This window comes from Marmota marmota, unplaced genomic scaffold (assembly GCF_001458135.2).
Source record: "Marmota marmota marmota unplaced genomic scaffold, marMar, whole genome shotgun sequence".
Taxonomy (NCBI): domain Eukaryota; kingdom Metazoa; phylum Chordata; class Mammalia; order Rodentia; family Sciuridae; genus Marmota; species Marmota marmota.
Window position 1 is genome coordinate 21,071,628 of NW_025999932.1, and position 13,636 is coordinate 21,085,263.

At 33.7% G+C, this 13,636-nt stretch overlaps 1 protein-coding gene and 1 long non-coding RNA gene across 12 annotated transcripts in view; one reads left to right on the plus strand and one right to left on the minus strand.

Moving 5' to 3' along the window:
• Positions 1-248, minus strand: part of Slitrk5 (SLIT and NTRK like family member 5) — an 8,905-nt gene extending 8,657 nt beyond the window's left edge. The window contains exon 1 of one of the 2 annotated variants that reach the window (XM_048800756.1): positions 182-248. In XM_048800756.1, the coding sequence (XP_048656713.1) occupies positions 182-248 (67 nt within the window). Of the gene's footprint in view, position 1; positions 134-181 lie in introns of those variants that run through there. The other variant, XM_048800754.1, reaches the window with a different exon arrangement.
• Positions 249-930: 682 nt separating this feature from the next.
• LOC125616089 overlaps positions 931-13,636 on the plus strand; it is a 307,484-nt gene continuing 294,778 nt past the window's right edge. For all 10 annotated transcript variants that reach the window (XR_007346710.1, XR_007346713.1, XR_007346711.1 and 7 more), the window contains exon 1: positions 931-1,366. This is a non-coding gene — a long non-coding RNA (uncharacterized LOC125616089). The remainder of the gene's footprint in view (positions 1,367-13,636) is intronic.

Below are 13,636 nucleotides of genomic sequence, written 5' to 3' on the forward strand. Positions count from 1 at the left end.
TCTGCATGGGGGGCAACTTTCTCCGACCCAGCAGTGGCCGCCGCCCCCTCCAGCTACCTCTGGCTCTTCGCACCCTCGGGCCTGGGTTCGCGCCGGCTGGCCCTCCCCTCCCCCCTCGGCTCTCTCCTCGCGGTCTTCACCACATTTCCCTCTGGTCAGTGGCGCACGCCCGGGGAAGAGCCAGAGAGAGAGGGGCTCGAGGGTGTGCATGCATAGCCCGCCTTCTTCTTGCAGCGCACACTGTACATGGTAGTGAGGGGGCGAAAGAAGGTGGTACTGGCCCCTCGGTTGGTCTGGCAGCGGCGGCGGCGGCTGCGGCTCCAAAGCCGTCCTCCGCCCCCCTCGAGGCGACCACCGAGCTGAGATCCCGCCGTCGCTGTCCCTGAGAGCCGATCCCGCAGCCGCCCCGGCCCCTAATTAGTATTTGAACGGCTCCAGCATCCTCTTGGCTGTTTCATCGCTCCCGGTGTTTGCAGGGTTTTTTCTCTATCCCTTCCCCAGATGCGGCGCACGATCGTCATTATTTGGAACTCTTTATCTCCGACATCCTTTGGGGGGTCTGAGGGGCAGGAACAGCGTTGTTCTACGCCTGTGGCGTGTCCTGGCAGCCTGGCGGTTCTAAAAACTCAGAGAAAGTCGCGTCTTCTGTTCCGGGCGTTGAGGAGGTGGCAACGCGGTAAGCATCGTCCGGGTCTCTGAGACATCTGCTCCGTAGCGGGTGCAGGGCCCCGTCCGGTGCACTTGTTTATTGTCGCGCCGCTGGTGCGAGCCAAGCTGCAGCAGACATGATGGGCCCGGGGCGAAGCGAGCGCTAAGTGACCGATAGATGGCAGCCGAGGGCGAAGGCGTCCCTTGGCTCCCGCGGTGCAGCCGGAGCACCTCTTGGATGTCACATTCGTGGGAGACCGCGGAGTCTTGGACCATGTGCGTAATAGGAGCGTGGGAGTGTGCAATTCTAGTATAGGAAAAGGGAGGAGTGGGAATAACCCTGACAGTGCTAAGCTTGGTGGTGGTCAGGGACAGATGATTCCAGCCCTGCGATGTTCGCCTGCCTTCCTCTGCCATTTAGAATAATAGAGCCCATGCTGCTGTCTCATGTACATACTGTAAAAAACCCTGGAAGAGGGAGTGGCTTATTCTAACTGTAAAGAGGGCGCTCCTTCCCCCCCCCCCTTATTTTGCTTTTTTAAAGACTTATGTTTTATAAGTATGTCTGGGCAGATCAAGGGAATGTGAACGACTTTCACAGGGAATGTGAATACATTTCGTGTGAACTATAAAGCTGGAAAACCCCTAAATAGATGCAGTATCGATAGCGAGTTTCTTGAAGCATCACCTGCTAAACTCCACTAGCGACGTCTCTACAGTAAGTATCCCTGGCTCTTTCCATGAAATCAGTTACCTCCCTCTCCAAAAGGAGGTTTTGTACCTTCATAAGATGTTTTCCGTGTTTGCAGTATTAGGCCTGCAGTCCATCCCAGGAATACAAGAAAAGTTGATCATAGTAAGTGGCCCAGTGCAGGCTGAGAGCACATGTGCATGTTCTTTGATAATTGAGTAGTTTTATCACGTAAATATATTCTGTACGTTTTATTTTGGAATTATGTCTTAAAACATAACTAATCCCTGATTCTTAGTAATATTTGGGATAATAATAATTAATCAAATTAACCATTTGATTAATATTAATGAAGACTCGGTGGAAACATAACGTCTTTCCACATCACTTATATATGTTGAATTAGAAATATTTGTCTAGAGGAGGCAAATATGGCAATCTCCTGAGATTTTGTAACATTTTAAAAACTTCCTCTGAATCTGTTGTGAAAATATTTTAAAACTAAGGCATAAATTCTTTATTTACAATATTGTTTCTTTTGAGTTAAGTTTGGATCTTGTACAAACAAGAGGGAGAAAAGAAGTAATCTGTGATATCAGATATTGGAAATATATCCTAGGGCATCCTGTTAAATTTAGAAACATTTGGTCTAGGACTGACAGCCACTGCTATAGGTACCTTATATAAACAGACAACTTAAACTTTATCCACAAAAAGGCTATTAATTTATTTTTACCTATTTATTATCTTATAAATATTTTTGAAAATCTTTTAAATATAAAGCCACCTTTATGTTTTCAAAACAAAAACATATCATTTTAAAATTAAATGTTAATCACAGAAACCTTTGGCATAGGAATATTGAGTCCTATTAAAAAGTTCTTTTTAATAGCTTTTAATGTTGATTAACTCTGTGGAAATTATAAAATGTCCTGAAATGTTTTTACTACCAGGATTCCCAAAATAGCTGAGATAAAGCTACTTTAATTATTTTGCTACTTTTCAAAATTCTCACAATTCCATTCATTACAATTAGTTTATAAAATCTGCTTTTTTAAAATTTTGTATTATTTTTAAAGGTTTATTGTCCTGATTAAAATAAAATTATATAAAATAAGCACGTTTGGAATTAACTTAGCTTGTAATTTTGTTAGAAATGCTAGCACTAACATTCCAGATTGCCTCTTGTGGTTCAAATTAATAAATGATGAAAACTTTCTATCATCAAGTCAACGCTAAGGACTGCCATAGATGCCACCATTACCTTTTACCACTAGGTGTCTCTATAAACTGCACTGCAGGAGAATGAATTTTGAAAAAACACCTTAATGTGAAGAGACTAGAATAGAATATAGGAGGGAAAACATCAAAGAAATAAGGAGAATCCTCTATTTTTAGGCCTTAGAGTTCTATTTGCTTGAAGTGTTGATTATTTTTAGAAAAGATGTAAGTGAATCATGTAATAATGATAAAATTTAAGCCAAAATTTTTACTCACATGAAAAAACATGTTTGAATCTGTACTAGGCAACATATAGTTATATGATATGCATTCATGCTTTCACAGGATGCATAAGTAACCAAAAATAATTACATACAAGAATTTGGGCACTATAATCTAAAATTATTGATCAAATAGGAATTTCCAGAACTAAGGTTATTAATACTAAATTAAACATAATTTGATTGAGTTAGATGTATAAAATAGAGAATGTCCAAATGTTTGTGAATGGATTTTGGCATTTTATGACTAGCTCATGAGCTAGTACCATAATAAATATATATTAAATATTAAAACATATTTGGCAGTATTTAGTTCAAATTATAGCAATGATGATACCTGTATATTAAAATTTCAATTTAAACTGTAGTTAGCATATTGTCACTTGAAATGGATTATATATTTTATGAATTCATACTTATTATTATCTAGAATTCTTGTCTTAGTGCTTTATAAATTCTTAAAGAAATTCTTATGTTAAAGACATTACTTAAAGTATTTTATTACATTTTATTTATGAATTGTTCTGTAGTATCTTTAGGATCTTACAATGCTTGAGACAAGAATTGTGATCCCTCATGAAACAACCTAATGTGAATTATAAGCAAAAAAAAATTGGGGGGAACTACTGTAAGCCTTCACATCATTATTGAAACCTCATGCCAGCAGAGCTTCCATTTCTTTTTGTTATCTTAAATGGTGAATTATGATTATGGAATTCTAATGTTGAATTTCAGTCTTCTCCTAAACTGGATCTAAGAAATATTTTTGTGACAGTAATACATAAGAAGTCAGTAAACTCCAAGTTAATAAATGAACTTTTTGGGGATCTAAATGAAAAGTTAAATAATTGTTCATTACTTTGAAATTAAAGTTATATAAATTATACAGCTCTAAAATAAGGAAATAAAAGTTTCTACTGGAAGGAGGAAAATTGGTCACCCTTCATGATTGTTTCTCTATTACAATACTAAAATAAATAATTGCAAGGCATATGGCTTTGAGTAGTCTGAAACGTGGAATTAACAACAATCAAATATAGCAAATAGTGATATTTATAAATCCAAAATGGTGAGCATAACTGACTAATATCAAAGATTATTTATTCACTTTTAGACTTAAATAACTTAAGTATTTGTAATCTTAGAAATATGTTCTAAGGAGGCATAACAGAAAGATATATATGAAATAGTTTTCTTCCTCACTTTGTAGCATTCCTTGTAATAAACATTTTTGATACAATTGTGCTTCATTGGAGAACCAACTGTAAATATCTACTAAAATTTAAAATTTATGTCTCTTTTGAGCAATTACTTTTTGAAGAAGTAGCTTAGAGATGTACTAAATTAAAATATACAAAGCAGTATGTAGGAAGATAATCGCTGCAACAGATGCTTACATTTAAAAGTTATTAAGAACAAGATATAAATGACTAACTAAATGAAAAGTAATACACATCTATTTACAATTTGGAATTTTATTGTACTAGAAGCAACAGTGTGTACAGGAATACTGTCCTGCCATCATTAATAGTGTATATAGTATATAGCATCACCATATACAGTGCAGAGAGAGAGAGAGAGAGAGATGCAGATTGAGATTCTTTCATACACAGATACATTAGTGGTGATCACATTTCAGAAAGACTGGAAATCTTAAGTAGATTTCACCATCTACTGTAGTTTTACTGGTTGAAAATTTCTTTTTCTTTTTCCTTTTTTTTTTTTCAGTTGTAGATGGACACAATACCTTTGTTTATTTTTATGTGGTGCCAGGATCAAACCCAGTGCCTCATGCATGCTAGGCAAGTGCTCTACCACTGAGCCACAAACCCAGCCCCGAAAATTTCAATGTATGTGCACCTTTACAACAAAAATTAAAATAAAAAAAATATGTCCTTGAAAAATAAGTATAATATTTGAAAGAATGATTCAAAAACTGATGAAGTCATTGAAGATGACTTCTCAATGTTAACCTCTATCTTGTAGTTCTCAAAATTATTGTTTATAAGATGCCATCAACACTATCAACTGTCAACACCAAATATGTTTCTAAATATGAATGTATATTAGTTTAAATTGTTTCTTTTCATAACGCTTACCTGTGACATTAAATTCTTGTTTTTGTTTGTTTGTTTGTTTGTTTTTGGTACTGGGGGTTGAACTCAGGGGTATTCAACCACTGAGCCATGTCCCCAGCCCTATTTTGTATTTTATTTAGAGATAGGTTCTCACTGAGTTGCTTAGTGCTTCACTTTTGCTGAGACTGACTTTGAATTCTTGATCCTCCTTCCTTAGCCTCTTTAGCCACTGGGATTACAGGTGTGTGCCACAGCGCCTGTCAATGACATTCAATTCTTAGCTGCCAATGTCAACTAATAGTAATTAATAGAAGCTAGCTTCCAATCCAGTATCCTCACTTTATAGAACCATGTGGTGTACGGGGAACATTTGTTTTTTGGTTTTGTTTGTATATCCTGATGGTTAAATGGGAAGAAATGATTCTATAGGTAGAGAAGATAAGTAATTAAACTTGAAGCTGTCTGCAGTTCCTTGCTGCTATCTACATGAAAATGAGTGTGTTCTTGTGATATAATTTAAACGTTTAAACTACAGTCAGAACCCATTAGAACAGGGTTGCTGTCATCTCCTCTCCTAGACTTGACTGAGGGATTTGAGTGGAAAGGAAACTTCTTGTATAGCCAAATTAGCTTTTCTATGTAACTCTCTATTAGAGCTATGGTTAATCTCTTGGAAGGCACTGGTTCTTGGTTTTTCCCATTCCTCTGGTTACTTTTAAAGAACAAGTCCAAGCAGGCACTGCATTATGCATATATTTTCTGTGTACCTTTTGTTTCTTTCATAGAAAAATTTTAATCACACTAATATACAGTTACATTACAAAGATTTCAGAACTACTTCCTATATGAAAATGTCTAAATGAATGAACTGTATTCAACTTTGTCAACTGGGGCTCTGGTAATCTCCATATTATCTTAATATTATTGGCCTTTTCCCCAGTTCTAAGAATTTGTTTTCTACTGTCCTTTCATCTAACAGTACTTTTATTTTATTTTATTTATTTTTCTAGACAGTTTGCTGTAAGGCCTCTTCCCAATTCATTCTAACAAACTAACTCATCTAAATATCCTCTTGCATTATCTGCAACTTCATCTGCCCATGTTCTGTTTTCTGCATAATGTGTTTATTTTCTTCAATAATATATTATCATTCATTATTGGAATAAGAATATGACTGTTTGTTATTCTTTCTTCAATGACAAGAAAAATGAGCCCCAGAAAAAAACTTTTTACACACAAAATACTTCTCAACTTATGAATGTATTTATTCAATAAATATTTATTTAATACTTATCATGTGCTAGATGCCATCTTTTACATTTGAGATAAAACGGTTTCATATCAGGAAATTTGGATGATTACAGAGATATTTTGATTGGACAAATCAGCTATATTTCCAGTCAAAGTAAATGGGCTATAATATATAAAAATTCTATTGCACAAACTTTACTGCTGTAGGACATTTGTTGTACCACATCAGTACCAAGCCTCTACAAGAGGATGATCAACAAAACATTATGTGATGATGAAAATTATATTTATCTGTGCTATCTAAAATAATAACTATTAGCCATATATGGCTGTTGAACAAATGAAATGTTAGTGGTGTCACAGAGAAATTAAGAACTTAATACTATTTTAATTCAATTTATTTAAATTTAAATAGACATAGTTGGCTAATGGCTACCATATTGGACAGCGTTGGTCTAGAATATAAATTCATAGAAGACTGAAACTATATTTCTTGTGCAGTTTCTGAGATAACCTTGGAAATTCAATCAATATGAACAGCTGTACTCGTAAGTAAGGACGATGATTATGATACCCTCAATAAATAAAGACAATTCTGATTCACATTTGGCAAGGGACCTGATTTGCATTCTGTGGAGGGTCTCTATTCAATTCTTTCAAATTGCATTTAGTTGAGAGCCTCTACCATTCTTTTAAAGATTGTAATGCATTTTAGAGACGTTTCAAAATTCTTCATTATACCCTCATTATACCTCATGAAGAAGGAAAGGTAGATTATTTTAAATCAATAGAAATTTATTAGGGAATAAGTGTCTTTTCGTGCATAGTGAAGTACTCTCAAAAGTACTTTTCTCTATTTTTTAGAGTGGGATGTTAGTAGAACTGGAAAAGAAAATCCTCAATGAGTATTTTGCATTAAGAATTATCTAGAAGATGTGTTGTGTGCCAAGATGTCCATCCATTAGTAAAAACAACTGCACTAGAGCTCTTGCAATCCATCTCTTTTAATACAAAAACAGACTTTGAAGTTCAGAAGGGTTTGTAAAATTAAATTGGATAGAGTTTGAACAACAAAGTATAATTGGTTCATTTGTAGGTGCATTAGAATAGTCTCTGATTTTCATGGAATGATGGAAAAGTCTGCTTAAATAAAATTATACTCATATTTTTGAGACAAAGATACAATATCTTGGTATCTAGTCCCAGTCACAGCAAATTATTTTCTTTGTTTTTCAATAATATCTCTAAAATATTAGTATATAGTTAACCTATATTTTTTGGTATTATTCATTTCTCATGGACAAAATCATTATAATTTAACAAGGATCCTTAATTGCTTAAGGACTTAAATTCAAAATAAGTAGTTAGTGACTTGATCCAGGCAGTAGAAAGATCCTCAAAGATTTTGAATCTGATCTTGACTCTGATTTTTCATCTGTTGAGCATTTATGAAAATTCACATTTTTCAAAATACTTCCTCTGGGTAGTTGACAAAGTTACTGTGCTTTCCATATGTCTACCATGTTAGTTAATTAAATTATAAGTATTAAAATGCAATGTTTTGGGAAGAAAACTGTTATTTAAGTATTAATTTAAAATTACATATTTTAAGTTATTTGTTTTAACCTAAATTTTCATTATGCTTACTTACACAAACATAAATAATTGTATGCTAATTTCATGAAAAGTTGCCTTGTGTGAAAAATAGGTCTATGCCAGCTCCGTTTTTTTTTTAACATTACATGATGCATTTTCTATATTGTGTTTCTATCAATCTACTGAATCTTTCAGTGACAGTGGATTCACAGTTACTGTCATATGACATATTGCAATATATGATGCAATTTTAATTGATTACTACATATCCCACTGAACAGAGAACCTATCTGATTTGTAGACCCAGTGTGAGATACATGATTCATTTTATTATCCAGCTGTGCCCTTAATTCCTATATTATATGAGTAGAGTTTTCAATGAACACACTTTGATTAATGTCCACACTGATACTTTATCAAATAATTTTAATTGACATCTAGATATTTGTATATTAAAATATTTAATAACATTGTTATAGTACTACTTAGAAGGAATCTAGAGTTTAGAGAAAGATGGCTTAAATTGATTTGGCCCAAAGAAATAGAAATCCATTTGACTGCACTTTTTGACATATAATATGCCATTTTCAGCCACAATTTATGCAAACATGCATGGCAATTTACACATTATTTTTAAACCAAAATAAAAAGTAAGCAATGTGTATACATGCATAAATATAATTATTTACTATGCTTGCCACTTTATGTAGACTGTTCTTATGCTTTCTTTTAATTATTTTAATGATTTCATGAGGTATTATTATTACTTACAGATGACAAAACTGGGTTTCTATGTAATTGGTGATATTCTATATTTCATATGACAGTAGAGAGCAGATCCAGGTACTGTTACGAATTACAAGAACCCTCAGTAACTATCTGTTAGACTTAACTATACTCATTCAAATTAATACTTTTGAACATTTATCTCAGCTTAAAGAAAACAAAAGAAACTAATATACATAAATTCTCAGTAATTCACTTAAAGGACAATAGCAATTGATTCAGTATTTCTATAATGCCAAGTATGGCTTAAAAAATCAAATATACTTAAAAAATCAAACAGTAGAATTATATTTCAAATTCCTAATACTTAATCCAGATCTTTCAATTATTAAAATAATGAAATATATCTTAAAGACATCATGAAAGCATCTATAAAGCCTCTGTATTGATCTAATTTAGGAATATTAAAAATATTACTAACCACCCAAAGTGATTATTTCAGTTATTCAAATACATAGGGTGAATAAAACAACACTTATTTATATAACAAATTATAATTTATGTACATACATAATAATTTTCCTTAGTAGAAATGTCTCTAATAAGAACTTATTTCCTGTCATTCTAATTTTTGATTATTAATAATTTATATTTTAGAGTTAATAAAACTGTTGTTGAATAAACATTATAGAGGTCCTAAAATATCAATACCAAAATGCAAAAATTGTTTGAGAAGCACATGCATTAACTCTTTCATGTATATGTTCAGGAACACAACTCTATAAATTTTGTGCTATGAATCTATTATATAAATAATTTAAAATTAAAATATTGAAAAGTTTTCTATTTATTCAAAAACTACATACAATGAGATAACTGTGTGACTGGTTAAGTTTCTAAATAATTGAAAATGATGTAATTTGTGAAAATATTAATTATGAATGGCTAATATCCACTACCATCTGTATGAAATAATTCTGTATTTTCATGACTCTAGCATGCATGCGTATCTCATAAAAAACAAAGAAAAGTTTTTGAGTCTTTGCACATGTCAGTATTTTCTCTATGCAAGTACAATTATATGTGGAAGGATTTGACATGATTGTGAGTCTCCAAATATTGAAAGTTCATAAGCCTTGTTTCCATTATTGGTTAGCATTTTGTCTATTTATGTCTGTGTTGAAATACATGTTTTTGAAGAAAAAATACATGTATCTGGCCACCTTAGCCATTCATGACGTTTCTGACCACCTTCTAATATGCACTGAGTGCCTGCAGCGCACTTGAGACTGCCTCTTGGAGTTCTTCCAGAAACTCTGAGTCAAAGAGCGATGTCTGCATTCACAAAGAAGCATTCACAGCTGTCAGAAGTTAAATGTCCATGAGACTCAGAGTACAGCTACAGTCCTTCCAGTACACTGACAATATCTGTAGAAACTAGAATTTGATAACTACTTCTTCCATGGGAAAAAAAAATTACAGAAGGATGGTTGATCTTCGCCTGACTGATAATAAATAATTATGCATTCACAGCACATGAAGCACCATTGCCCTGGAACATTACTTTGCCTGCAGAGCTTTTGCAGTTAAATTCTAGTGCCAGAGAAAGTATTTTTTGTTGCAGTAAACTGTTAATGAACTTCTTGTGGGCAAACACCTGCTGGCAGTAGGTGCACAGATTTAGGATTATAGAAATTGAAGAATAAGACAGACTCTGCAAAGCAGTGTTGGGTGTGAGGGAGTTTGAGAGGAAGCATGACTTAGGGAATGCACAAATGAGTGTGTATTTTGTTTTCATTTATACTTGATAAACTGAATAGACTGAATCATCTTCTCAAATGTATAATGTAGTTAAGCAGAGTAATACAAAAGCAAGGACCATTTGCAAGTAAGGTTTTCAATTTGCAGTAATGTACCCCAATTTATTTTCCACTGTTTCCAGGACAAATGATTAGTATGCTGAAAATGTTTATTTATATACCCTGTAAGTCCATGAGGACATCAAGTTATCCAAATTGTAATTACTTTTGTTGTAAATAAACAAATAATCTCAGTTTGCTTTTCTGGAAATGTCTGAAAAATTCTAAGGGAGATATTAAATCTCTGGTTCTGTAATAGTTTAGATGACTTTATTCCAAATGGATTTAAGGAGAGTAACTCATGTTCAGAAAGCTATTCAAATTTATGTTTTAAATGGAGGAACCTACTTGACAATGCATTGAATTTCAATTGCTGGATCATTTAACAGATCAATAGTCTCTGAATATGAAAATCCGGTTCCTAAAACCTAGTGAAATATTAAAAATTTACTTCAAGGGAACATTTTATTTTACTCACATCCAAAAGTAAAATCAATTAGAGCTTTTTAAAACACTGATTTTTGAGTTGATTTTGGAGTTATTAGTATGAGAATTATGAAAAAAAAATGAAAAGCCAATTGCACTGAATTTAATAACTGTCAAGTCCCTTAGAGAAGGTCGCAGAGTGATACACCCTCATTCAAAGTTAGCAAACAGTGTGAATGCTTTAACCAAAGTGAGTCACTTCTTATTGAAAAACTGCCTAAGTCTCACAATTTTCTGACTTTTTGGTCAGTGTACCTTGTACTGAACAAAACGTGTAGCTAAGTTAAGGTGATAACTTACTCTGAAAAAGCTGGATGACAGGAAACTGCCTAGTGTAGGTGCTGGGCTGTTTTGGACAGCATGCTATGTTGTTTGCATAAGACCTTCAAACACCCAGTGGATTATCACTATAAATTCAGCTTGGGTAACTGAAAAATGTCCTTAAAACCAGTAAACAATAGGTGTGTTTTAAATTTTAGTCTTAACCGTATTCTTACAGAAGAAAGTCAGCCCAATAAGTTGGTAAAATTGATGGAGATAAAATTCCTTTGAATGCTCTATAATTGTGGCCACCTGTATATGTGTTCAGCATATTGGTGCAGTGATTTAAAAGGGAGGCACAGAGATGTAGCTCAGTGGTAGAACACTTACCTAATCTGATCATGTCCCTGGGTTGGATTTCCAGTATATGAGAGAGAGAGAGAGAGAGAACTCAGATTAAACATTCTTTAGGATTCCAATGCTTTCTCTGCCTTTTAATGACTGTTTAAAAATATCAGTTAATTTGTTTAAATCAATGCCTGTGTTTCTTAATAACACCTACTTTTGTGTTATGTGTGAAGTTTAGTTGAGCTAATCCAAACAAAATGTTTAGCACACTTCCTAACACATTGTAAGTAATACACATGTGTAAGCTATTATTGTTCTGTTGTTATTTTATTAGTTGAAGCATAGGTATAGTTTCAGTCTTTGTGGTAAAGCAAACAGTTGGAGAATGCGACATACAATCTCAGAGTTTGTTTCTGGAACAGATATTGTTCCAGAAAAGTTGTATTCACTATCAACTGATCTTGAATACTTATGGATTTATGGCATCAAGAGTCCACCGTAAGCACTGGCTTTCTTGCAATTTTGATGAAATCTTTGTGGGTACTGGATGAGAAAATGGGATTGATTGCCAGACCACACTGCTTAGTGATGTATTTTATGAAATTCATGCAGGCATCTTGTTCCAAAAGATCTGTAGGACAGAGTAAAGGAGAAAGTACACTTTTGTATTGTTGTTCACAATGTCACACAATGAAAAATAGGGAGATTATATGGGGAAAAAATTCAAGCTTGAGTGTAAAATATTTGATACACTAAAGAAAAATTATAAAGTGATTATTGTAAATTTTAATGTTGAATATATAATATGGATGTATTTAAAACAAGTTTGCATGAAAGTCAATACTTAGATATTAAAATAGAAAAAAATAAAGAAGAGTCAGTTAAGGATATTATGTTCTAGTGTAAACCATTTAATGTATCCTGCCTATAGATCATTACATATGCATCAATTTTGGTTATTGCTCAACTATATTATTTATTAAGTTTTGTCATTATATATGAAAATATATATTGGCAATTATATGGTTTGACATGCTGCTTTAAATTGAAATATAGCCATACATGGTGGCATATGTCTATAATTCCAGAGACTTGGGAGGCTGAGGCAGGATGATCCAAAATTCAAGACTAGATTCAGAAATTTAGTGAGGCCATAAGAAACTTAGCAAAATCCTGTCTCAAAACAAAAATTAAAAGGGTTGGCAATGTAGCTCAGGGATAAGGCACCCCTGGGTTCAATCCCTAGTACCAATGAATAATAATTAAATAAATATATTTGTTTTAGATTTTTTTTTGTTGCTGTGACCAGACTTGGCAAGAAAAAAATAGAGGAAGAAAAGTTTATTTTGATTTCAGAGCTTCAGTCTGTGGTTAACTGACTTCATAACTCTGGGCCCAAGATAACGCACATTTATGAAGTCAGACAACCAGATACTGAACTGAATGACAACTTTGCTTTCATAGTTGTGGAGATGGGTAGCTTAGGGTTCTCTCCCTCTCCCTACCTCCTCCAATCTCTCTTTCACACACACACAAGCAGAGACTGAAGGAATGTGAAAACTGTTTTTATCAGACATGCAATATACAATTTTGAAATATCACTAACATAATATAATTATTCACCATGGATGTCATCCTGAAAACAGTGAATTTTGGTTTTCTTGACTGTCAAATTCAGAACTCTCCACATGGATAAAAAGAATGTCTTCATGTGTTCTCAACATCTTTAATTTCCTCGATGGTAGCAATCATATTGTACTAATAGTTATATTACCCGATAAACTCTTTGTTATTTTTTATTTTTACAGTATATGACACACACACACACACACACACACACACACACACACACACACACACTCCCCTTGCTGGCAATCTAACCCATGGCCTTCCTCAGGCATGGCAAGCATTCTGCTACTGAGCTATATCCTCATGGTGACAGGAGATCATATGAGAGAGATGATTAGTTTGAAACTCTTTTTTGACTCAGGTCCACATGAAAATTATGATCTTGCTATGCCTATCATTTCAATAGCAGTTATAATATGAATAAATTAGCTTAAAAAAGATCTAGTAATTCAGATATTACTGCATTTTGGAAATTTATATATTCATAAAATGGTATTGCTTTGATTATGAAATCAAGCTCATGTGTTGGGATTATATTCAGATGTCCTATTTAGGCACAAT